Genomic DNA, 19,232 nt, shown 5'->3' with positions numbered 1-19,232 from the left:
TATATATATTGTATTATGAAATTTCTTATTTCTTTTATTTATAAATTTGAATATTCTTTTAAAATTCTCTTCGATAACAGAAATTGTCTAACAAGTAACTAAGTTGATCAATGCGATGAAACGGTCCGCTTTTAACTACTTGCTATTAGACTAGCTATAAAAAATACAGTTAACTCAACTTCTTTTCTGTCCTTAAACACTGATGGCATATAGATGTGAATACAAACAAACTCTTTCATCTTCCTAAACACCTCAGCGGTCTTTATTCCCTACATTTTTCTAAGCGCAAGTCTCGCCCAATCCCAGAGCACAAAACTCTTTCTTTGCTCTGCGCCAAATCGCTGCTTCTCGCAAAATTTACTTTTTTTCTACTCTTTTATAAAATTGGCCTTCACTATGCCCTTTATAATTCCTCCTGCCCCTAAACGTCCCGTTCCTGTTGCCCCAACCTTTACAACAGCCTGTGTGAAGGGAGGGCTGGCGGCGCCATCAAACGCCAGATCCTTCCTATCAGACAGAGTCGACCTCGAAAATTCCGGTTTCCCCTCCTCTTTCTCTCCGCTCTATCGAGCTTAGTTCGAGTGAGCTCTAGGCTTTGTTTCTCGCTGCTTGTTGTCTTCCTTGGCCCCTCAGCCTGCTTACTCGAGCTCCCGATCGAATCCTTCGCGTCCAGTGCTCCCTCTATCCAGCTCGCCAGCCGTTTCAGCACTTCCTATGAAAAGCGCATCAGCTCGTTTTGCTCGCTTTCGTTCGCCGCTGATCACCGGAAGACCAAAAACCAGCAATGTCAGCAGCCGGGACCCTGCCCCGCGTCGCGCTAAATTCCGACATCGCTCGCCCTCTCCCTCTCGCCTCCTTCGCTTCGGAATCGGTTCCGTTGGCCGTGCCAGCAGCAGCGGCTTCCAATTGGAGCGAACAGCGCCAAGAGCGCTGCGGTAGTTGTCGAGCAGAGTGGTACTTGTCGTGGTGCTCCGGTTAGCTCGTCGCTGGGTGCTCCGCCGGATGCAGAGAGTGTGCACCTGGGTAGTGGCAGAGCTGAGTAGCCCGTAATGGCCGCAGCGGCGGCGACAGTAAAATGTTGTCTGTAGTGCTTGCTGCAGCGTTGGAGCAGTTGTTTGGCGCTGGTGACTGAATTCACTTGCCTAGCTTGTCAGCAGGCGGAGTCCAAAATCGTGAGCTCACGGCAGCTGCCATATTACACCGCTGCAACAGCTTCTAGTGGCGGTGAGTCGCTAGCATCAAACGATCACCGGAGCAACGCTCCACTGGTAACACCCTGGGCGCCGCCACACAAACGCCGCTGTCGCCGCCGCCGTGGCCGCCTGTACAACTGACAGGACGCGCAACCCGATCTCGAATAAGCAAGAATAGCAAATAGTCTCCTCTGTATTAGTTAAACTTTGACCGCCGTAGGAAAGAGCCAGGACTGGTTATATTGAAACGATTAAAAAATAGTGAGAATGCACGGAGTAGGCCTCAAATGATCTCCAGCTAGTGAGTGAATTGGCAAGAAACAGGAAAAGTGACACCATTAGTAGCAGAGCAGATGGCGCCAGTAATTGCGGCTTTTTGACAATCGGCTTCACTCGTGAAGCAAAATTTAGTCCCAGCCTAGTAACGACCTAGAAGCCTTCCAGCTACCGTGTTATAGACGGCTGCGGTCGCAGTATAACAGTGCGCAGCTGACAGTGCTTTCCGATTTGATATCTCAAAGCTACAGCGTAGCTACAGTATACAGCAGTTGGTGAAGCTAGATAGTAAAGACGCGCGCGGGAATCACGGTGGCTCCGTGGTAACGTAGACGGCAGAAAGGGTCCTCCGCCGTGGTCGTTCCATTGACGCGCCAATTTATAGCGACCCATAAAGTTGCTCGCGTGCTTTCTAGCGTATTGCGTTACCGGCTATATTCGGTGCCAGCATTTCACAATACTGGCCACCGTGAATGGTTCGAGGGTCTGGTTCGCACCGACATGGTTCACATCGTGCGTGCGTCAGCCAGTGGGTGTTTTGACAAGATATCGACAGTATTGCTGTTGTTACTGTCAGAGAATGAGGTTCAAGCCAGTAACCCCATCCAGTAGAAAAGGCGCACAACATCAACAACAACAATAAAAGTAAACCACGAAGTAGAAAAGGGACAGGAAAGGGGAAACACTGCCATTCAGCCATTATTCGAGTTAAACTACCAATTATATATACATATGTACGTGGGTAGTATCGTATTAGTATATATATGTATATAAGACAAGATTACTGTACAGCGCTCCAGAGGAACAAGACAAGTCAACCAAAGAGCATCGAGGAAACGCTTCGGCACCATGGGATGCATTAATCGACTGAGCTGTTAAAAAAAGGTATCAGTGGTGTGATTCAGTGAAGAAAACCGGATTTTATCCGAAACTCCACCGTGAACTGACGATAACTAGATAGTGGCCCTAGTGACCAACCAAAGCGCGCCACTGCGCTGATTGAAACCAAAAAACAAGACTAGCAAACGTTTTACGAAACTAGGAGGTTGTAAGGAAATCGGCTCCGGAGACACATCGCCAGATGGCTTGTTGTCCATAAAGCCCCTCAGTGTGGGCAACTCACAGCAACGACGTAAAGGATAACCGTCTCAATTGCCGTTGTTATTGCATCAAGAATCAACATCTGCAAAAATAAAATCGTGGCTTTGTGTGAACGCAACCGCTGTGTTCGATTCGAGTTAATGGGCCTCGGACCACTGAAACAGAAGAGCAGCTGACGCTATTCAAATGATGAGTTGTCGAATAGCTCAAGTTAGAATTTATATTGAGTGAAGAATCGGTGGAACACGACTGGTGATTGTCTTGTAGACGGTGGTTCATCGAATTGGACAGCCAATGAACTAAAGTAGAAGGCGGCAAAAGGCTGCGCCGAAGTGACGTCGACTTTCGAGGCATAACTGAAGACTTCGTAGGATGAGAATGCCGTCCGGAGATCACCGCCGAAATTCTCCCCTTGCACCTGAGGTAAGAGAAAATGAAAATTTAAGTAGAAAATATTTATCCAATAATTGGAGCGTAGAAATAAGGGTAGAATATTTGCACCAACTGAACGTATTGTGATACTATAACCTAATAAGTGAAACATGACTAGGACATTTTTGTCCGTTGTGCACACTGTGTGAACAGACTTTAGGATGTAAAAAAATTCAACTAACGCAACGGTATTGTTTGTTGTCAATTTCAAAACAAGTCAGCGCGAATATGATTTTTAAAGAAACTCGTTCATTGAGTACTGGGAAAACAGAGAAACTTATCATTTTTGGTAGATTGATTTTTCGACTCGTTTGTTGAGGTCAGCTGCCTTGGTACATTAATTGTACTATCAAGCAACAAAAGGAACTAACGAAAAATCTCTGTAATTCGATTCGAGCCCAGTGCGCCTGAAAAGTATCCACGGCGTGTAAGCGCTATTACTTCTAAGTGTCGTTAAGTTTAACTGCTTTAATTTTGCTTCAACATATATATGCCATTTTGAACAGGTGCAAAAATATACCGTAAATTATCACTATACACACCCTAAAGCCAACAATTTTCGCAACGATAAAAAACGACACCCGCTCGTCGCCGTGCGTGGAAATAATGTAAGGTTGTCGGCTGCGAAAGAAAGCTTCAATTTTGGTATCCATGAATCTCTGCTCTTCACTAGAATGGGAGTCGCGATCACTATCTGTTCGCAGCTGGAAGGGGTGGGGCAAATGACGCCCGTTGGAGCATGCACTTCGTGTCGTGGATCGAAATGGATGCTCTAACTAGAGAGAAGCGCGTGTGCTAGGACACTCGAAGGCCATACGAAGCGCATTAGTTTTACGAGAGGGTCCTGACTGAGGACGTAAGCTTCAATCGGCGGCTCATAAAGCACTAGTACCTCGGTGGTAATAAGTTATTCTGATAGATATATAGCTGAAGTGAAATGATATTGTCAATTGCCGATGTTAAAAAGTCATTCAAATGCGCATTCTAACAGCTCCCCTAAGAGACTTTAATCGATAGATTATAAAAAGTGCTTATAATATTTATATGTTAGTTTAGACTGTCTAGAAAACAGACTAAGAACACGAGTGAATATACAAAGGGCAAAATAGAATATACTATTCAAGTAGTAATCAGGTAAAAGTTTTCAAACAAATCGTTTTAAGTCTCTTCTTGCCAAGTCAACTAACATTTGCCAGTAACTTGTAATAACGATTAGTGTTTCGATTTTTCTAAACAAACTTTGTTGGACAAACTAACTTAGATCCAGAGTTCAATATAAGAACGATTTTCGCATTAAAATAAGAAATTTTACTGTGTAAGAGCACTAGCACAAGTACGACGCTCAATTTCGCAAGGTAGATCTACAAGATAGATGAATCTACAATCGATATAAGTATTCGTTTCATATATCAACCCTGATAGGCCTCCTACGGTAGTCATAATAATAAAAACGTAATGCCAATTCTTATTAGTCTTATGAACCCGTACAGATAGTGCTATCATTATCAGCAGTACGGCTGCAGTCAATCGTTTCATTTTTATAATTTGGTGCCGCTGTGTGGATATGTAAAATGAGCATATGCATTCCAAAAGACGTTCTCAGCCCGCTAGCGTAACACCGTTTATCAGTCCCAGATTATTATATTTGAATACGGACACCTAGAAGGCGCGAAGGTTACACACAGAACATCGAAATGTGCCAAACGTGGTACCCATGATCACTATAATAATAAAGATGTAACGATAGAAGAATTAATATATTCTACCAATGACTTGTCAATGCGGTCTGTTTGTGTTTGTTCATAATTTAGCAAGCCGATTCGGCTGGGCGGAACAGCAATCTAAATGGCTAGCACACAGTACTCTTGAAATTTTCATGTTTGGTGTTATTGTGCTTGTTAAGCATCGCTGCTTTAAAAAGGCTAGGGGCTCCTTCTACCGAAACGAAACCGCGTGTCTGTACACTCCTTGTTTCGAACCTGTACCCCAATTCTGTAAGTGTGCCTAAATAGCTAAACACTGCTCGACAACACAGGCTAAGCTACCTGAAACTTATATTCTTCCGAACGAACCAATGCTGTCGACAGACAGCGTCAAACACTGCGAAGATGTTGTTTGGAAATGACAAGCATGTCTGCGCAGCCACTTCTCAAACCACCGAAGGCTTTACGATTCTATGGCCGGTATTAGATTTGATATGGTTGAAAGGAACGTATGAACGCGAAGATAACCGTGTTTAGTTCTGCGCTGTTGCGACGAATCTTCACTGCATTATAATAGAAACCAACGGGGCAGACGAACGACGTAAATTACCATCGACTTGTAACGTTTAGCATTATCGGAATCTTTAATAAGAATTATAGACAATACGAAAAACTCTCTATACTGAAGTTAGATTTCATCGGTAAATTTAAAGATGCAAAATTACAGAATAAAAGTAGCATGAAAGGTCTATTTTATTGATAATAAATATCTATTCGCAGATAGACGTATCGCGTGACGTAATCAAAGCTCTGCCACAGAACTCGCTTATGGGGGAAATTTTTCGTCCACGTTTGAAGTCTATAGACCATGTTATCGACCTACAAATGATGTGAGTTAAGGGTTTATTGACCCATTCCAATCAGCTCACGTGATATGATTGCGGTCTGCTTTGCCAATTAGCGAAATAGCTCAAGCTATTATTTTTTATACGCTCGCACGCGTATTCCCGATTTTGCTTTGTATCACTAGCGGCACACCGTAGCAGTTCGACATATCGATCATAGCCTATTTGGTACGGGCAGGAATTCCAAGATAGGACTAGTATGACGAAAAGCGCTGATGATAATAGCTTGGAACACATTCGTTTCTTGGGGCTTAGTTGGATCTCGTGCCATCTCGCACGGTACTAATTACATTCATAGACAAACCCCTATAGATATACACGCGCAAACGCACACGCTAGACCATTCTTCGGGCGAGCTTTCTTCGGGTCTTATTAGTACAACGGCGAAATGAGCGTTGGCTACCATCCGTTACGAGACGGCTAATGGTGATTTGATCGTATAGCAACGGCATCACCGTCTTGTCCTTTGTGGGTTTTGTGTCCGTCTCATGTGTGCAATTTACTAGATGATGCTGAATCACCTACTTATTTATCACATAATGTATGCATTAAATTGCTAACGTCGCAAACAGCGCTGCTTGTTCGCGTTTGCAGCGACATTGGACACGTTGCTTGTCATTTTACTCCAGCGTACCATGGTGCTTTGTCCCAGGTCGAAATGAAGTAACAGCGGCTGGTGATGAAGGCAGGTCATGGGTCTACAGACATAGCGAAATGTAGCCATGAAATGGTGCACGAACTAAACGATGGATATGCAGATATTATTGGGCTATCGCCACAGTTGACAATAAACACGACGACAATGGAAAACGCTATAACGCCAACAATCATGTAGCCGCAGCGCTGGCTTTCGTCTAACACGAAAGCGAAGTGTTTTTTCGATGTGTGTAGGTTATTCGAAATATATCAGCTTATTCTCCAAGCAGAAGTTATAAATGATAAAAATGTATGACTTTTGTGTGTTGAAGAAATCCAATGTCAGTTGCTGATCATTTAAATAACTATAGCTATTTAGGTAAACTTGGGAACACATGGGGCGGTCTGGGTTCAGAGCCGAACATGGATATGCTTCGTTTCGTGCTGGGAGCAACCAGTTCGAAGCATTGCTTAACGGCAGTAGCATGGCGGTTCTTGTACACCATATTATATTACTTAATGTCAGAACATTCATTTATAGTCTTTTGAGTGTGAGTGTTGCGCTTGTTTTTGTGTGATCATTTTTTAATGAGAACAGAAGAAGCCGCATTAGCTTGATTATCAATCCGTCCCAATTTGTCTCTGCAAGTTACCAGTCAGGCTTAGTTAACAATACTACACCTAGGTATCATTCATTTGGAGCCTTTGCTAGCTGTCAATCGTTCCTGCAACTAAAGAGTACATAAAAAAGCAATAAGTGAGTAACGATATCACAAAATATACGTAGGCTAATTCACACTGATGAAATAGGACCATAGCCCTAGCCAGCAGGGTTTAGAAGATTAGCAAATTATCTGCAAACGCAGATGTCTTTTGTGTCCAGGAAAGACGCGTGTCCCTTTAACATATGTGAGTGCCTTCTTTGTTAACGGGTTCACCAATCAGTTTCGATTCATACTATTTAGTTTCGAAGTCATGTGTAGCAAGTAGGTGCCTCTGTGGAACTTCATCTCCTACAACCAAATAGATGTCTCATAGCCTTGACCACCCAGTTCCACATGTTAGCCTTCATATGCAGCGTCTTAATGTGAACGAAGTATAATGTGGCTTCAGCGAATGCGGCTTTAACCTCGCCTTTTTTACGTTGATGACAATGCGTCTAGCCACAATGGATCTGTGTGCTCTAAGATCGTTTTCAATAACGTTTCTTATGTGCCGACTTAAGATGCTGTCTTTATCTAACATCGTGTTTTTTCTCTGAATTTGTTTCACAGGGTGAGATCGGTTTTGCCACTTTACCCGAACAGGTGCATCGTAAATCAGTAAAAAAGGGTTTCGACTTTACCCTTATGGTCGTCGGTGAAGCTGGCCTTGGAAAAAGTACCCTTATCAACTCCCTCTTTCTGATGGATCTTTATGAGGATCGAAAATTGCCCTCAGTTGATGGTAAGCACTGCCGCTAGTTTGCGCTTGTCATCAAAATAATTTATTTTGATGAAATTAGTATGAAATATTTGAAATTAAACTTCGAGCCGATAGCAATCTAAAAGTCCCAAAGATGCAAGGGCTCAAAATGTGTCAAACGAGATTTCCGAAAGGTGCAAAAAATCTTAAAAAAAACGAACTCTCGGAGCTTGTCTGGATAGCACCAAATCTGTCCAAATAGCACCTGATAGTTTCCTCTCCAAAAAAGCTGCTCTCCAAAAATTGCTGTGTATCAAAAATGAAATAAAAAACCTCGAATTTTTGAATCTTATAAATCCAAAATCTATTGAGGATCCTCCGGTTTCCCTTATTTTCTTTCAAATTTTTCAAAGCCGCATACAAACTCGTACTCAAGTAGGTCGCCGATTTTAGGGAAAAAGTTTTTGATCTTGTTAAGGGCTTTGTCGAACGTTAAGAGGCATTATAATAGTTTGAAATGCGGCAACGACTCGTTGTTTACCACTATAACGAAAAAGAACAGGCTTCCGCCTGGTATCAAAAAAGCCAAATAAACAGCCTACCAAAGTTTCTTCCCGTTTAGATGCCGCATATTGTACATAATCTTAATTTGAAGCTTAATTCTTAATTTGATAATTTAAACATGCCGTCTAGTATATGTCATAGAATCGACTGCCTTTATCGTTATTAATGGTGTTATTTCAATCTTTCCTTTGCAGAGCGTATCGAGCGGACCGTGTATATCGAGAAGAAAACAATGGAGATTGAAGAGAAAGGAGTTCGACTCCGGTTGACGGTGGTCGACACGCCCGGGTTTGGCGATGCCTTGAACTGTGAGGACTCATGGCGCGCGATTGAGAAGTACATTGACGAACAGTTTAATCAGTTTTTCCGCGATGAAAGCGGACTCAATCGAAAGAACATCGTTGACAACCGGGTGCACTGTTGCCTATACTTCATCCCGCCGTGGGGTCATGGGCTTCGTCCACTGGATATTGAGTTCATGAAGCGGCTACATAAAAAGGTCGGACTAATTTATGTTCAACATTCGTCCTCCTTTCGGAAAACCAAGCCTATACGCTTAAAAATTGGGGGCATATGTCCTACCTACTGCAAAGGCAATGTGCGCTGTCTTGATTCGATCTCTATATTTTAACCAGTGTTGTAGAATTACGCATGGCGATTTAAACACCATCCAGCCGTCTGTTTATAACTGTTGTTGAACTTAATATTTTAGGTGAACATTGTACCAGTAATAGCGAAGGCAGACACGCTTACGCCGAAAGAGGTTGCCGAATTGAAAAAACGCGTCCTTAAAGAGCTTGAATGCCATGAAGTCATGGTATACCAACTACCCGAATGCGACGAAGATGAAGATGACGAATTTAAGGACACTGACCGACAACTTAAGGTAATAACAAGAATTGCGCAGTCGGTTAGCTTAGCACAAAATTCAATATTGAACTTGGCTAGCTTCGTACCTTCACTCTGTCTTGAGCGTGTTAGCTTACGTTATCATTTTACCCGACCTTCAGATTGTCAGGCTTGTCTTTCAGTAGTCAATAATATTGTCAAAGTATATTGATAATAACAATTCACAAAAACTGCGTAGTTACATTTTTTTGTAAAATAGTTTTGGGGTCCACGTCGTCAGCTAGGCTATTTTGCGTCACATTTGAATATATATATCGTTTGCTCTGTCCGAAAAGCTAACCAAGCTATAAGTATTTTGCTTGCATATTTCGTTTTGTTACATCGATCTATTCTAGGAGAGTATACCATTTGCGGTGGTGTCAAGTTGTCAGGCTGTTGAGGTTGGGGGTCGAAAGGTGCGAGGCCGCGTCTACCCCTGGGGTGTGGTCGAAGTCGAAAACCCTAAACATTCCGACTTTCTCAAGCTACGCACCTTCCTAATCAGGTAAATTTTGAATGAAGATAAAAAAAATGAAAGGGATCTTTTATAACATTTAATTAACATTCGCTTAGTAGAAAAGAAAAATCTTTATGAAACCTTGATAAAGAAAATGGCCTACACTTACAGCCATTCTAAAAAAGGCTTCTGTTATTCATTCTGAATTAAGACAGTTCAGTACCAACAAATAGTTTAACCTTCCTAAAGAGACAGCCATGCTTACAAGAAATAAATGAATTTATCCTATAATTATAATTATTATGATTAATACTAATCTGTCTCTAACCGCTGTGATGTTGTTATCTTGGCCTCTCGTTTTTTCCTTGTTTATTTGTTGTCACTGATACACGCTCGCGGCTCGATCGCGACTCACGACATTGTTGACTCATCCCTCTCGTCGCCAAATGATTGAGGCAGAGTTATCATGGGTTTGTTCAGGTAGATGCTCGATGTTCGGGTGATGCATTCGATCAGTTCGACACAATTACATTGTCTCGAATGGATAATCCAAAAGGATATCCATGGCTCCATGCCCTCCTCCGTCCTGTTTAGACTTTTCTAGAAACTGGCCTCCTTACGGCTGCTCGTGCTGTTTCCTTGCCACCTACACAATGACTCCTTCCGTCAGATCCACTTTCGACTTAACAAAGCCAAGAGACGTTTCACGCCTTCCTGCTGCAGCGTGATGTAAATGACCCAAAAATGAGCAGAATGCGATCCATAGATTCAAATATGCCCCACATTTTTTCACATCTGACTGAGTGGATTACAGTTTTCGTAGTTCACCGAATTTTTGGAAGCGAAGTAAATCTTACCACAGCTATCTGTTGCTTCGCTGTCGTTTCGAAAAAGCAGTTGTACTATTTCGCCATTGCGTATGTTAAATATTAGCCTGGATGTTCTTCTGGCGTTCGAAAGAGAACAAAAAATTTCGAAGAATCAATTAGAGAATGGAAAAAGTTCATTTGGTGATAACGGACTGTCTGTCGTTGGAAGGCGTGATATCGTTGAGCATCCTAGGCGCTGGTCTCGTTAATGAATTCAAAGGCACTCGGGACCCATTCACAGTTCGCCTACTGCTGGCTAACAGAAAAACCAGTACACTAAAACAATATAACAATTACATCTGTTAGAGCCCAACTCATAGTACATTTAAAGTAGATGCTTACTATATAGAATCAAAAATCAATTGACTTATACCAAATGTCTTTATGTAGTGACGTTTTCATATTGCGCGATTCATTGTCGAATGTTATTCAATCTATTGTAATGTAAATATAACGTTCAGTGATAAATGTCCTTCAAATAAGCCTCCAATTTTAACGCCACGAGCTAGAAAAAATCACTGATACCAGTAACCAGAAAGACTTTTCTACCTGACCCTATATATATATTCTGAAAATAGGATAACGTACAAATTCTTTTTTTGTACGTTTGTGGTGAGAAATGGCGGCGGTTAAAATTCAGTCGGTTTCCACCGTTTTGTCCATTATTCATATGGTGTTTATTGAATAATAATTTGGACAGATGCAAGCCAGGAGTTTATAGTTGTTTTAAAACCAACACTAGTATCAACAAAACAAAAAGCAACTTTTTCAGAGCACTCATCCCATTGTACGTGCAGAAATGTGGGATATTGCGTCTTCGTTCATGTCGGTTCGCCAAGCATGACTGTACTAGTAGATATTAAAACAAAAATTGTTACCAATCTTACACGCGACAAAGGGCATCTACCTGCTCAACCCAGGATAATGAAATCATATACGAACACTAATAATGATAGCAATATCAAAGTCTGTTTTATCGAAAACCTGTTGTGCTTTTTGGCCTACTTTCTCGAGTGCCTTTGAGCTCATTAGATAGCAAAAATACCGTTCCATCAAATGGTGAGAATGACGTGTGTTAGCATCCGCGTGAGTGTCTAAGCGTACTATAGCTGTGCACTTGATTTGTTTGAAGTTTGTCACGAGCTAGTCAGTGTCGTTTTTTCCATAAGCTTACAGACGAGGGAGGTATCTGTGATAGACCAACACTTATCCCTAAATTTAGCAGACAAACACATCACGCGTTGCATTACTACAGGGGCATGCAATAGTGTTAACCTAACTCGTGCTTTCACGAGTCGAGAAAAAGATAGCGTATGTAAAAGCGTGGTTGAAACGTGAAGGTGTAAAGTTTTGCTGTCTGGTGAAATCGAAATTATTTATGCCAGAGTATGGCCGTTGACAGTCCTCTGAATGACTCAAAAGCAGACGGCTTTTATTTCATGTACTGCAAAGATGACTCGGCGAGACGAGACGAAACTGAGACAAGTAAATTCTGATAAAGGGTAAATTGATTCCAAGGAAATCAGCTTAGAAAATAACATGATTGTATCGAATAGCTCGCCTTCTGCCTAACGGGAATACTGAAAAAGTAGGCTTTTTTTTCCTCGGTTGGCGGGTATAAATGAGAGGCAATGCATTTACTCCTAGGTTCGCTGTCTAAATAATGCGATGCTCTATGGGAACTAGGAAGTCGTATAATTGCATTTGCAGTCAGTTGTAAGCTTTAAATGACCTCCTGTTAAATGCCTGGATAATTTTAAATGAATCATCGAGTGAGTCGGTCTTAGGCATAGTGACTAGGCATACCGCCACCCCTAGCAAGGTATTGTGGGTCAACTGGTTGTGGTGTTCCCATCGTGACGCTGCTATTGGGAACTCCCCGTTTATTGTTATAAACATGTGAACGTTCAGTAGGTATTTAGGTCTCTGAACTATTTACCACCCTTGTTGAAACAACAAAGATGGCCTGTCTGTTGGCCCTTGAGGTAGGTATCTAGAGTTTCGTTTCAGGCAGTGGGGGAATCGCGAGAAGAGATTACAGGAGAGAAATGATGGCTGCTTTCAAGGTGAACTGATTAGATATCAGAGCATTACGCCAGGAGCGTACGAAGAACTCATTTTTGTAGTTTACGCTGCAACAACATAGAACTGATCAAAGATGGCAATACAAAAAATCGATTTAGATTGGTGAAAAATCTATCAAAAAATAAACGTTTATATGCGACAACATATGTGACATTTTCCAAAAGGCTTCTTGGCATTAAAAAAACACCGGAATTTAATGAAGATAGCAAACCGTTCTGAGGCTTCGGGTGAAATCATTGATGAAAGTCAGTGGTTCTTAACGTGGCAACTGTCAAAAATAACGGTAATAACGACAGAAATTGAATTATTGAACGATAGTGTATTAGAGAACATTTTAATTTTCTCCACGATGTAAGTCTCTGGCTGTATGCAACACCTCTTAGTTTTTTTCAGTGTACCATAAGGATAAACGTACACAAATGGTTAGTCGAGTTATCGTGATTGGAGCGACTGAATCTTCGCGTGCGATACAGAACAAACACCTTAGATTAAAAATGCCGGCCTGCCGCCCTTTTTTTTAGTCGATGTAAGACTGCTTATAAAATTCTAACATGTATAAATAAGGATATAACAACATAATATAAAATATTAGATTGTGTGAATGTTGTATATTTGTGTAAGTGTTCTTTGGCGCGGCACAACATGCATAGGCCTGTAATGTGTGTTCTGCTGTTTTTACCATGATCCCTCGCTAAGGGATCAGGGCTGCTGCAGGACATGGAATACAGTTTGCGCATTGAAATCTGCAGTGGCACTGGTTCCTCATCTAGTGCAAACTTCTCATTGAGACCGCCTAGCAGGGTTATCCATCTAACTCAACCATCATTGACGTTTGACCGCGGCCCGCTTACGCTTCTGAAATGCGGCGTTCTGCTTGAGTAGCGTCCTCATTATATGTTTTTAGCAAGTACATGGCTGAAACCACCCTGTTATTGTTATCGTACCAAAAAATGTTAGCTAGGCTAGCCCCAACCTGTAGGTTTCTCCATAGATGTTCCAAATATTGGCTTCCCTATCGATATTCAACTATCAATTTCTTTTCCTTGTCCGGGCGGAACGTGGTTGCCGTACTGCGAACGTGTTATATATACATTTTTGAAAGTCTAGTTTTATATTTTGATTGTAAGGTTGCCTATATCCTATGGAGAAACGAATTGGTTGCGAGCTGCCCATCGCTTTGGTTGCGTCGAAAAACAAAAGATAGAAAACTAATACTTGGAATCAGTTCAGTAGTGGCACGTACTTCCATTGTGGTCAGTTAGCAAGTACGAAAGATTTAATATAGGTTCACTGACGTAGTGGCTTCTGTTTTCGGCGATGTTCCAGTTCGCATATGCAGGACTTGAAAGAGGTGACCCGAGATGTTCATTACGAGAACTATCGTGCCGAATACATTCAAAGCCTTCGAGCAGGAACGGGTGACGGTGATGGACAGGCAGCCGTTGCAGGTCTGTCGGAAGCAGATCGATTGCTTCAGGAGAAAGAAGCTGAGGTGAGCGCCTTCCGTTTTAACCGACACCGTAAATTACTGACGTTGGGTGAAACGTAAATTTTATAATCGAACATGATGTGAGTTCGGAGAATAAAGAAAAAATATATTTGTAGTTCGGAAAAATGCACTTCCAATTAATGCAGTATGCGATTGGACCCGTAAGAAAGCAGCTTTGCCTTTAGTTGCAAGTGAATTTTTTTCGTCAAGCATAGATTTAAATCATATTCCTAATAAACCAGCTTTTGACCACCTTGTGTATTGATTAACTAGCTAAATATATTTAATTAAAGCACGTATCTTAGTTTTATACCGCATTAATCCACATATCAAGTATTTTAATAAACAAGGGTCTCAAGGCACTCACCCTTCTTTCAATATTCCTATTCGATTTATTCCTACTATCGCAGCTACGAAAGATGCAGGAGATGCTGGCTCAGATGCAGGCTAAATTAAAAGACACTTCAAGGTCTGGAACTCCATCTGGCTGCACGACCCCGGACACCGCCACCGATCCACGTTCGCGGAGAGGCTCCCATGACTTGCTTCACGCGTAACGTGAAGAGCTGCCATCAAAATCAACTTCAGAAACGACGGCTACTACCAGCACAAACTCTTCAATAAGGACGGCAATTGCAGTGAACACAAGAACACAACGGCATCAACATTATCATCTTCTTCATCATCAGCCTCAACAACCTCAACAGCACCCACATCAGAGCCCTCCACCAATTCCACCTCATCGGCGTCCATATTCGGGAACTTCGGTAAAGGCAAACCACCATCGTAATGGAATCGATGTCGACAATGAAAGCAGTCACAGCATCCACCATCGCATTCCTTTAACGCCACAGATCATTATGACGAACAATCCATCATCGAGAACGGCCGATAACGGGGAACCGGGTGGCGTTGTGACAAATCAAAGCAGAAAATTGGAGGCAGACGATTCCAAGCGAGCTCAATGGAGCAAGCTACTTTACCTTGTGAGCCCTGGGGATGACAGACCTTCCTCGACAGGACAGCGGGGATTAACACGAAAAGATAATCGGTACGCAACAAGTAATGGGGCTAGCAATGGCGGCTGCGTCACTAGAAGTCATGATGCATCATCAGAAACGGCCGGGAGTTGCGGCAGCGGCGAAGGAAAGACCAGGATCGTAACAACGAGAATCGTTTACAAGACGATCACGCGCCCAAGTGGCATTGATGGAACTCTAAATCCGTCAAGACGTGATCATGCCAACAGCGCGGTGCCGCCAGGTTTGTCGGCCACACTGCCACTTGGAGTTGATCCGACCATCATCAATCCAATACCGAAACCAAAGCGTCATGTGAGTCTGCCGGGAACGGTCATTGCGATTAATTCAGAGAGTGGCATTTCCATAATGTCGGATACTGGTAATACCCCGCCACAGAACTATACGACTACAGCGACTACGGTATCGAGCGAATCGGAAACAACTACGTCTCGGCTGTTGAGAAATCGTCTACCTAAACCTGGTCGACTCTACAAGACTGCTAAGGGCGTGACACATTCGAAATCCATGAGTGCTCTATCAGCCTTGCGGGGGGCTGGTGCAAAGCTTGCTCATCACCTTACGTCGATTGCGAGATCTCGGGAGGTATCACCGGCTAGGGCGCCAGACAACCTGTCCACCTCGACTTTAAACTCCGAATTTAAGGCGTGTGCGTTCTCTTACCGAGTAAATGAAGACTTAGAGGTCGATTTGCTAGGAGAGATCACTGACGAATTTTCACGGCGAGCCCGTGAAGCCATGGTTTCCACTTCTAACCAACGGGCTACTCCTGCTGAGCAGACTATTAAGACAGAAAGAGTAAGATCCTCGACTGCATTAAGGCAAGGACTACAGCCTCGAGCGGGATGCAGTCACGACACCCCTAGAAGAGCATCAGTTATTGCCCGACTGATATTCACGCCTTTGGCCTCAACAGAGGTAGATAGTGGCCTACCAAGCTATGGACCAGGACCTTCTCAGGTACCTCCAGAAATAGCTCAAAAATCCTCGTCATTTCCGGCGTCCGGCCGCACTTTCCGTGAAAGACCTCCCAGTTCCTCAAGGACAAACCCTATGATAGCAAACTCGGCAGACGCTAAGCGTCTGTCCCGATTAATTTATCGTGGAGGCGTCGGAGGAGCACCCGATATGCAGCTCCACCATCGACACCAGGCTCTGGGTCCCAGTTTGTTGCAGGCACTTGAAGGGTACCGCAGGTCGTCACCATCTCCGTCACCTGCTTATCCGCTCAGTTGTTGCAGCTCAAGCAGTCGTGGATCAAGCCCAGTGTCACATTCGCAGCTAAGTGTTACACCGTCCGAGGCAAGTAGTTGTCGATTCATTGTAGATATTTGTTGTAGTTTAGTGTATCCTACTAATATGGCGTATATACACGGTATTGTGCGCGTGTATGATAGCATATATTCTATACGCGGTGTGTTTTCTTCATTTGATCATTTCAACTATTTTTTTTACATAATCCGACATGTATTGTAGTCTAATCTGAGGGGCTATGGAATAACCGTATAATTTTACAACTAACCTTATAAACTATATGCCCACAATTTAGGGCTGCGCCCTAAGATGCATAAAGGGTAGTTTACTAGTAACAAATGGGAAAATCTCAAGTTGGGTAGAATATTGAGCATCTCGGCCATTCGTTTGCGCAGGTGGGCTCCGACTTCTATATCCAAGGCCGCAGGCGTTTCAGGCGAGCCAAGACCGATCTCGGGCCAGGAGGCAGTGCTCAGGGACCTCAGCCGGCGCGTCTCACCGAGCGCGAGATCGCTAAACGCGCACAACACGGGCCCCGCCAAGTTCGTAAGCTGCTGAGCGAAATCGACGCAAGCAGCGATACTTCGTCGATCAAGTCGCACAAGAGACGTCTTGTCTATTACTATACATGTCTCTAAATAGGAGAAACGACAGATAGCAAGCTCCGACTTCCATCGGCGCTTCTTTCCATGCCAATTCGATCTGACCAATGTTCGTGCATTACATTCTGCGCACACGAAGTTGAAGTGCAACATAGGGCTTCTGAAGAAATTCGTATAAACAAGTGATGGTGATGATGATGATGATAATAATTGATAATGAGAAACGGAACGACAGTGCGTCTGAAAGCTGTCCTACTGCTATAGAGAAAAATAAGCTTGGAACAAATATGTCTTGGCGCCTGATCGAAGTTGCTCATCTATTAGTTGCATTTATTGACGCTTCTTGATCTCCTAGCACTTTTCTTGACGATAGTGGGTATCTACTGTATGTGTTTATAATGGGGTATAAGTGATGATATAAGAGAGATACGAAAATGTAGAGGAGGTTTACAGAATTGTTCCGATATAAAGATCACACAATTTAATGACCAAATTGAAGAAAGCATAAAAGTTTACACAGCCAACACCGCCAGACTCTGAACATTAGCCATACAATAAATTAAGTTCTATCGTTTGGCTGACCGCTAAGAACATATTTACATTTCACTGTCTTCTCGGGATTGATAATAGCAAATTTACTCTTTGTAACAAACCTTTGAATTATTAAACAGTTATTGACAATATAACAATAATTCAGCAAATGTTAAGTGAACTTGATAATGAAGTTTTCGTTCTTTTGATAAGGTACATCATTAGAAATGTATCGCTCGTGGAACGAACAGGCCACCAACAAAATAGGTCGCGAATTCATGTATCTTTGATATTGATTGTCCATCATGATCGAATCGAGCTAGCAAATATACCTCAATTGTAAGAAAATGGCCATGGATGAGCTGAAGAATATCTGTTACCACTTTTTATATATAAAAAAAAAAAGGAAAAAACATTGCCAACGAAAATACCCATAGCGAGAAAGGCCTTTATAAAGACGGTGGCCAACATTTAGCAACGTGATTTCATCGCAACCTAACTGCTACAAGATGGGGTCTGCAAAAATCACATGTAGGTCCATAAGGCCGCCGCGTGCTCAACATGTGATGCGAGAAAGACTGATAATCGCTTGACACGAATTAGGTTGAGGATTATGAGAATCATATTTACTGCTGTCGCTCGTACCGGTGAAGGATTAGTAGCATGTAGCAGGAAAAGATTAGTGAGTGACTGATAAGACAGTATGAATGTAAGTGGCTTCTGAAGTAGTTTTTGATGGTAGCTTATACCAAGCGAAAGGGATAAATCAGTGAAGTGTGGACGAAAGACCATATATGTATATGGTCCGCGGTGTGAATGATTGACATTATGCGCGTGTGCAAAAAAATGAGCAGCAGGCCTCAATACAAACAGGCTGCAATGAAGAGGTCGCCTGAGAAACTATCAAGATAGGCGATCCGGTTAATTCGACAGAATCCAAGGACCGGTAGCATGTAAACGGTTGAATCCATTTGGTTGATAAAAATAACCAAATATCGGTAAAGAGCGGTAAAAACAGAGTAAATCACAGAATGACATCGTGACGTAATTTGGGATCTAATGCTTTCTCACAACCTTTATGTGAAAAAGACAACTCATACTTAGTAACACTCGTCATGCTCGGCTGGAGTGTTCTTGGCATCCGGATGGTCTGCGAGACGCAGACAATGTAATAGCTATAATATATACACAGAAATATAAACACATGTGAAGGTATAAGATGAGACAATGTTTCAGACGATTGAGCAAAAATAAATTTCGTTGCCTAAGTGTACAGTATGACCCCTCATTGCACATTTCAAAATGGTTAGAATACTAATTGATTACGATAAAGATTCCTGGTTTTTTTTATGATACTTAAGACGGTTATACATGTACATCGAGTCACTTGCGAGCGGAAGCTGCAGGCTTCCGGCATTCTTTAAAGCTCGATAAAACCCCAGTTTGATTTATTCACTATATAAGTAGCATGTCGCTTTCTTGACAAAGTATTGCTTCTTGAAATCGACGGCTTTGCTAGATAAGTTTCATGACGATTTTTTACTAATGTAAGTTAAATTAGATTAGAGCTACTTAGATGCAATGGCTGTATTGTGGAGTAAGCCCGTCACTATGAATGCCCTATGTCGCAGTGATTATTATTAAAAAATGCCCGAACCTATGTTACTTGATCTCAACAAACTTATCGACTGGTATAGATTTCCTTTTTAATATTGTTAACGTATCGGTCACATACGAATGTCAAAGGACTGCTTCGGGTAAAGTTCTTAGTGGTCCGTTGGCACCTTTCAGGCTCTTGGCTAT

The 19,232-nt window shown here is 42.4% G+C and overlaps 2 protein-coding genes across 3 annotated transcripts; both read left to right on the top strand.

Annotated features, from left to right (window-relative positions):
* Nucleotides 1-652: 652 nt before the first annotated feature.
* LOC111243983 (septin-2-like) lies at nucleotides 653-14,560 on the top strand. Of its 2 annotated transcripts, XM_022790469.2 has the most exons (8): nucleotides 653-2,993; nucleotides 7,521-7,692; nucleotides 8,409-8,713; nucleotides 8,927-9,100; nucleotides 9,459-9,607; nucleotides 10,019-10,039; nucleotides 13,840-14,005; nucleotides 14,413-14,560. In XM_022790469.2, exons 1-8 carry the CDS (start codon nucleotides 2,943-2,945, stop codon nucleotides 14,557-14,559), a joined length of 1,185 nt encoding a protein of 394 aa, XP_022646204.1. In that variant the 5' UTR covers nucleotides 653-2,942; the 3' UTR covers nucleotide 14,560. The 2 variants fall into 2 exon arrangements, with proteins under 2 accessions (XP_022646204.1, XP_022646213.1); XM_022790478.2 differs by lacking the exon at nucleotides 10,019-10,039 and having other exon boundaries at nucleotides 660-2,993.
* Nucleotides 14,560-18,702, top strand: LOC111243976 (uncharacterized). Its single transcript, XM_022790456.2, has 2 exons — nucleotides 14,560-16,344; nucleotides 16,692-18,702. Exons 1-2 carry the CDS (start codon nucleotides 14,863-14,865, stop codon nucleotides 16,932-16,934), a joined length of 1,725 nt encoding a protein of 574 aa, XP_022646191.1. The 5' UTR covers nucleotides 14,560-14,862; the 3' UTR covers nucleotides 16,935-18,702.
* The last annotated feature ends 530 nt before the right edge of the window (nucleotides 18,703-19,232 follow it).

Source organism: Varroa destructor, unplaced genomic scaffold (genome assembly GCF_002443255.2).
Source record: "Varroa destructor unplaced genomic scaffold, Vdes_3.0 BEIS01000001.1, whole genome shotgun sequence".
NCBI classification, from domain to species: domain Eukaryota; kingdom Metazoa; phylum Arthropoda; class Arachnida; order Mesostigmata; family Varroidae; genus Varroa; species Varroa destructor.
The sequence above is the reverse complement of the archived record's forward strand: the minus strand, read 5'-3'. Positions and strand labels throughout refer to the sequence as shown.

Coding starts and splice junctions, on each gene's coding strand:
- LOC111243983 (XM_022790469.2), top strand. CDS start 2,943: ATGAGAATGCCGTCCGGAGATCACCGCCGAAATTCTCCCCTTGCACCT. Junction 7,693..8,408: donor AAAATTGCCCTCAGTTGATG/GTAAGCACTGCC, acceptor TTTCCTTTGCAG/AGCGTATCGAGCGGACCGTG. Junction 9,101..9,458: donor ACACTGACCGACAACTTAAG/GTAATAACAAGA, acceptor GATCTATTCTAG/GAGAGTATACCATTTGCGGT.
- LOC111243976 (XM_022790456.2), top strand. CDS start 14,863: ATGACGAACAATCCATCATCGAGAACGGCCGATAACGGGGAACCGGGT. Junction 16,345..16,691: donor TAAGTGTTACACCGTCCGAG/GCAAGTAGTTGT, acceptor TCGTTTGCGCAG/GTGGGCTCCGACTTCTATAT.